We start from the raw sequence: 5,800 nt of genomic DNA, 5'->3' as shown, positions 1-5,800 counted from the left end.
GTGTGTGTGTGTGTGTGTGTGTATATATATATATATATATATATATATATATATATATATATATGTGTGTGTGTGTGGGAGTGTATATATGCATGCATGCATGTATGTATATAAATGTATACTGCCCCTCTGTCCATAGTTTCTCTTTACAGATACTTCACTTGGGGGATGTAATGTGTATCTTCAAGGTCAGGAATTCTAGGATATATGAATGGAGGATGCATCGTCATACTACATCAATCATTCAGGACTTCTTGCTGTTCAACAGGCAATAGTGCAAAGTCTAGAATTTTTGCAGGGGAATATCCTCATGAGACATTTCATCAATTTCAGTGGTCTCTTAAGTTTGGTTCTTTCTATGCAGCCTATTCTAATTATGTCAGCCTCCTGCTTGCCAGTTTCCTCGGGTGATGGATTTCATAGCAGATTGTCAGTCTCAGTCCTCACTTTCTCCTGAGCAAATGGATTCTCCATTGTGCTATTTTCCGATACCTTTGTTCTCATTTTGGGCCTCCTTTGTTAGCTTTTGGCACTTATTGCAACTCAACTACAATCTTTGGACTGTCACTACCTCATCCTCAGGCTATGGTGGTAGATGCAATTGATCCTGCTTGGATGGAATTGCACATCTATGACTTTTCCTCACTTCCTCTGTTACTCATAGTTCTGACTATATTTTGATCCTCTACTTGCAAGATGTTGCTAGCATAGATTGGCCAGCCAAGCCATGATTTCCTCTTGTTCAGTTTCTTCATGTGAGTCCACCTCTGCATCTTCCTCTTAGTTTATCTTTCTTGAGACATCCTCAACTCAACTTTCTACACCAAGACTCTTCCCAGGTTATTGGGATTTAACATTTACAATTGTCTAGGGTGTGCCTCACAAAGAGTTTGTACCCACTTTACCAAACGTGTCCACCATATCTTGTTTTGACCTGTTTTTTACTTGGGTTTTGCTTTGTCTCCTGTTGTTTAGGTCAGACAACTTCTTCATTTTCCTTTAGTTATCCTAAACATCTGATGGTTTTAGATTCCCCAGTGCTACCCAGCCTTCTTCCCCAATGGCCTTTTCCATTACTTCATCGAAATATTAAGGTGGTACTACATGCCTTGTCTCGACAACCTTTCGAGCCTTTAGCCTTATGTACCATATGTCATCTCTCCCTTAATTGGTATTTTGTTGTTGTTGACAACAGCTAGAGTTGTTGACGTGTTTGTAGGAGTCTTTATCTCTTCCTTTAGGTCTTTCTATACCCTGATAGGTCCTTTCTTTCTAAGTCTGGCCACCAGAGAAGGAGATACATCTCTCTCTCCACTGTTGTTTTGCCAACTAATTCTTACCTGTACAATCGATCATACACTGATCATTTGTTTTGTCCTGTCAGACCCAGAGGTGTTATGTGGCTCACTCTAACTCCTTTTGTGGTGATAGTTCTCATCTCTGTATTCTATGGGATACTTTGATTTCCAAAGGTTTATCCCCACTTCCTTGGAAGTGGTTTTGCACATATCCAAGTTGCATATTCTGGATATTACAGGTGAGAAATCTTCTGAGAGTTGCATCTCATCAGCTTCAGCACATTTGTCTTTCACTGTCCATTTCTTTGATTCACTGGGGGATGGACATTTTATGGGCCTGTATGTGGATTTCTCCTAATGCTTTTTTTTCACATTCTTTAAGTGATCGGGCAGTTTTTATTTTGGTTTTTTTTCACTAATCCCCATGGCCGTCTTAACAACATCTAAAATATATGGAGGAGGGAGTAATATTATCTTGTCTTTCTTTTTCAGGGTCCCTTACGTTATGGTTTTACAGGATCTCACTCTGTGGCAAGTGTTGCCTAGACAGATGTGCTTTTATAAATCCAATTGTGCACTAGCAACCCATTTGACTATACTTAATTCTGGTTGCAACTTGCTCTGTAGAAATGAGGTGTTCCATAATACCATCTAGGCACATTACCGGATGGTATTGTAAAAGTGCACATTCTTTTTGTATTCCATGAGTATAATTCTGTATATGACAATAAAGTATTAAAAACATGAATTTCAGTACATACTCTGTATACTAAGTCCTTTGATTTGAAGCTTAAAGCATAGCTTGTTTCCTGAGCATCAGGATGGAAGAGGGAAACAGTAGAAGTGGAGAGAGCTGGTGACCAATTTGGTAGCCAACAACACACAAACAGATTTTAAGATAAAATGTAGAGGGAAAAGAATCACTTTGGAAAGGGTCCATTTTAAGTTTTTGTGAAGTAACTGTATATTGAATGTAGTGTTACTTTTTGAAGTAATAGAAGCACTGTTCAGAAACCCACATGAGAGAAAACAGGTTACAATAGTTATAGTAGTTGTACTTAAATACTATTTAAAATATTTTACACAAGATTGTTTCTTTTGTATAACAGTTTAAAAAGGAAAAACCTTGTTGTTTTTTTGTAAAAGTTAGCGTAACTCAGTGTCTTCTGCTGTAACTATATGTTAATATTTAAAACTAAATTTATCATTAATTTATATGAAGAGTATTCTTTCAAGTTGTTGATTCTCATTTAATATAAAAAATTCAATTGAATGATTGCAAAACATGTTTCGTATTGCAGGTGGTTTAACTTATTCAATCCTAAAGACCCCACGTTACTGCCAAACATTAGCAGGTAGGTAAACTATGAAGACTAAACTGTGAAAAAGCTACCAGTACTTTTTAAAATTCATTCTAATCCAGTCAGCAGAGATTTTCTTCTACATTCTTCCACCATTATTATCATTTCAACAAGCCTGTTGTAAGATGTAACTGATCTGAGTTTTAATCAAATTAGTTCATCAGCTTAAGTAGGCTTTTACTTCAAAAGTTTTTGTTCAAACATTATTTAAATTTGAGATTAAGTACAATCCTGATTATAATTGTACCATTTAGTGAGGGAGGGTAAAAAGTTAAGGAACTATTATCTGAGTAAGAACTATTTTGTTGCAGATGCTAGCTGCTTTAGGTTAAAGAGTTGACAATAATGATGTGTTAATATCTTTTTTGTTTTTCTAGTAACAAAGCTACATCTGCTCATGGAATCCGACTGGTTGAATTTCGTGATAAGGATAGTAATTATCTTCACCACTGGGAGTTTCTTCGGGGTGATGGACTTCGTGAGCTTCCTCTACATTTGTCAGACATGTCCAGTTGGCTTCCAGAAAACACTTCTATGTTAAAAATCATCATAGCTGATTCTTATGGAAACATCTTGAAGAGAGATGTTTCTTTAAAAAACTTAGATGTGTAACTTATGTTATAAATTGTGATAGGAAATCATGGTTCAAAGAATCTCGGTGATAGTGATCAGTGGCGAATAATTATTAAATATTTAATGTAAAAACTCAAGAATATGACAGGTATGTGATAGTAATTCCCCACTGTTATTTGTGTTCAAAATCACTAATAAGTGTATAGATAATATGTTAATAGTTTTTTACTTATTTTCTATAAATTACCAGTTATTGTATTATTATACAATTGCTTAGTTGCTCAGTGTAATAGTCTTACCTCTTGCAAAGTGATAGGTGCTGAATTTAGATCTTTAATTATTCAGAGTTCTTTATTCCATACAGTAAGAAAGAAAGATACTAATTCTACAGACATTTACTGAACTAGTAGTAATTGTAAATTTTGAAAATTAAAATGATTTTTTGATGACATAGTTGTTACAATAATGAACCTTTTACATATAATTTTATTTCAATTGAAAATCTAATATTTCTGCCATTATTTGTTTTCTGTGAGCAACCTTTTAGCAATAATTTTCTTTACTAGCACACCATTTCAGGATTTCTGGATTTAAACAAATGTCTTATAAAATACATTCCAATTTAAAGCATGTAACCTAGACAATACTTGCAAGCATAGACATTTTGAAATATTAATAAATTTTCTTGCTTATTAAATATTTATGTCTTTATATTTAGTGAGTACAAACAGTTTATTGCATACAACCTCCACTGCTAGATTGTTTTTTAATAAATTTTCTTTCCAATTAATTATATATTTGTCATTTAGGTTTATTAAATTTTTTAACACTACATTCTTAGTTCAGACCCAGAGAAGTTTTCAAGAATTAGAAGAGTGTGTGATAACAGTAGTCAACCACACCATTTTCATCACATTCATTGCCAACAACATGTTTCACTGAATTCATAGGTCTTCAGTAGTGGTCAGAATGTTATCTATAAAAGACACTTGTCACAACAGCAGATGTTATGGTGTTTTGCCAGCTTGTAAAAGGCATTCATATCATAACAATTGTTGTGACAAATTTTCATCCTGTTACAGAGTTCAGATTACATCCATATGCTTAAAATGTCATATCTTTAGAATAAATAACAACCTTTAGTTTCTGTTATTTGCTAAAGTTATTAATAAATTATATTAAAGTTTCTTACTTTCAGAAAGGAACATAACAAATATATATTAGAATATGCTTTCTAATTCCCTTTGAAGAATTTCCCAGTGTGTCAGTAGTCAGTACACGAACTTCCAACACTAAAATCCATGGTGAACAGAGCATAGATAGCCTGTTGTATAGCTTTGCAATGAGAAAAACAAACAAACTCTTTGAACATAATTGAAAGTAATTAATGCCTTATTTATACAGGAACAAGAACTGGGTACAATGATGTTACCAGTATATTTTCTATGCAATTTACTTGGCTGACATAAAAGTCCATTGTAATAAAAGTGTCAAAATGTGTAGGAAAATCATACTGTATTATATATTTTCTGTAAAGTGACCTAACTGTTATGGAAACAGTATGTGCTAGCCCCAGTTGTATACATTTTCTAATACAATGTAGACATGCTAAAGATAAAAATTATTTGTAGTGTTGCCTGCTGTATATTATTGAGTACCTATTACAGTAAAGTGAAACTACCAACTACTGCCTTTTTGTTTCTTTATCACTCAAATATAAACTGTAAATTAATACAAAGATTTTTACCATTTTTTAAATAACTTTCTATTCATTCATCAACACTGATAGGAGAAATTATTTTCAGTAACTTTGTTATTATACCTTGTATTATACTGTATTATATCTTATCAAAATAATTGATTTCTTTATGATAATATAAGAGAGGTAATAGTTTTTTTTTGTAAATCAGGGCTTAGATGTTCGGAATAGCAGAAAACAGAAAGTAATGGCTACAAAAATGCAAGTCTTTTTTCTAGTTTATACAAAAATTACAATAACTAGCCTTAAAGGTTGAAACTCTGAAGTGAAAAAGATAGTACAGCCTCATCACAGTTTCTGCAGAGAGAGACTTTTTTTGGAATCTTTTGCTCAGGGATTTATGTGACTGTATATCGATAATAAGTACATTGTCTGTTGTTCTCACCATACAAGTCTTACATAAGTTTTCATCTGTAAGTTTGGAAAGGAATCAATATTCGGTGTATAGCACTAATCCATTCAACTAAAGTTTACACTTACACAGTATTTGTAAAATGAAAAAAAATACTTAATGAAGTAAGTCATATGGTAGTTTGTCAGCCAAAGGTTACTGTAACCAGTTGGTTTCTTAACTACAAAAAATATGATAAGCATGAACTATGAGAACTTGCCTTTGACTATGGATGTAAAATCAAGAGACAAAAGGTGAGATTTCCTTCAAGATTTTTAGCTTAAATTTTTATTACTTCTCATTGTCTCATTAATCTCTGTCATAAAAGTTTAAAAATTGTTCTATATATATATACACCTAGGAAAAAGTTAAGCACCCCCCCAAATATTTTTCAGGATTGCTTATTGAAAATAAGGTT

General features: G+C 33.0%; 1 protein-coding gene across 5 annotated transcripts in view; it reads left to right on the top strand.

The window, feature by feature from the left end:
- Positions 1-4,025, top strand: part of LOC106478257 (putative zinc metalloproteinase C607.06c) — a 19,549-nt gene extending 15,524 nt beyond the window's left edge. For all 5 annotated transcript variants that reach the window (XM_022381832.1, XM_022381829.1, XM_022381831.1 and 2 more), the window contains 2 exons: positions 2,600-2,653; positions 3,037-4,025. In XM_022381832.1, coding sequence (XP_022237540.1) covers positions 2,600-2,653; positions 3,037-3,271 — 289 coding nt within the window. In that variant the 3' untranslated portion in view covers positions 3,272-4,025. The remainder of the gene's footprint in view (positions 1-2,599; positions 2,654-3,036) is intronic.
- The last annotated feature ends 1,775 nt before the right edge of the window (positions 4,026-5,800 follow it).

The sequence above is a fragment of the Limulus polyphemus genome, unplaced genomic scaffold, assembly GCF_000517525.1.
Source record: "Limulus polyphemus unplaced genomic scaffold, Limulus_polyphemus-2.1.2 Scaffold194, whole genome shotgun sequence".
Lineage (NCBI taxonomy): Eukaryota > Metazoa > Arthropoda > Merostomata > Xiphosura > Limulidae > Limulus > Limulus polyphemus.
This window is presented reverse-complemented; position numbering and strand designations above follow the sequence as displayed.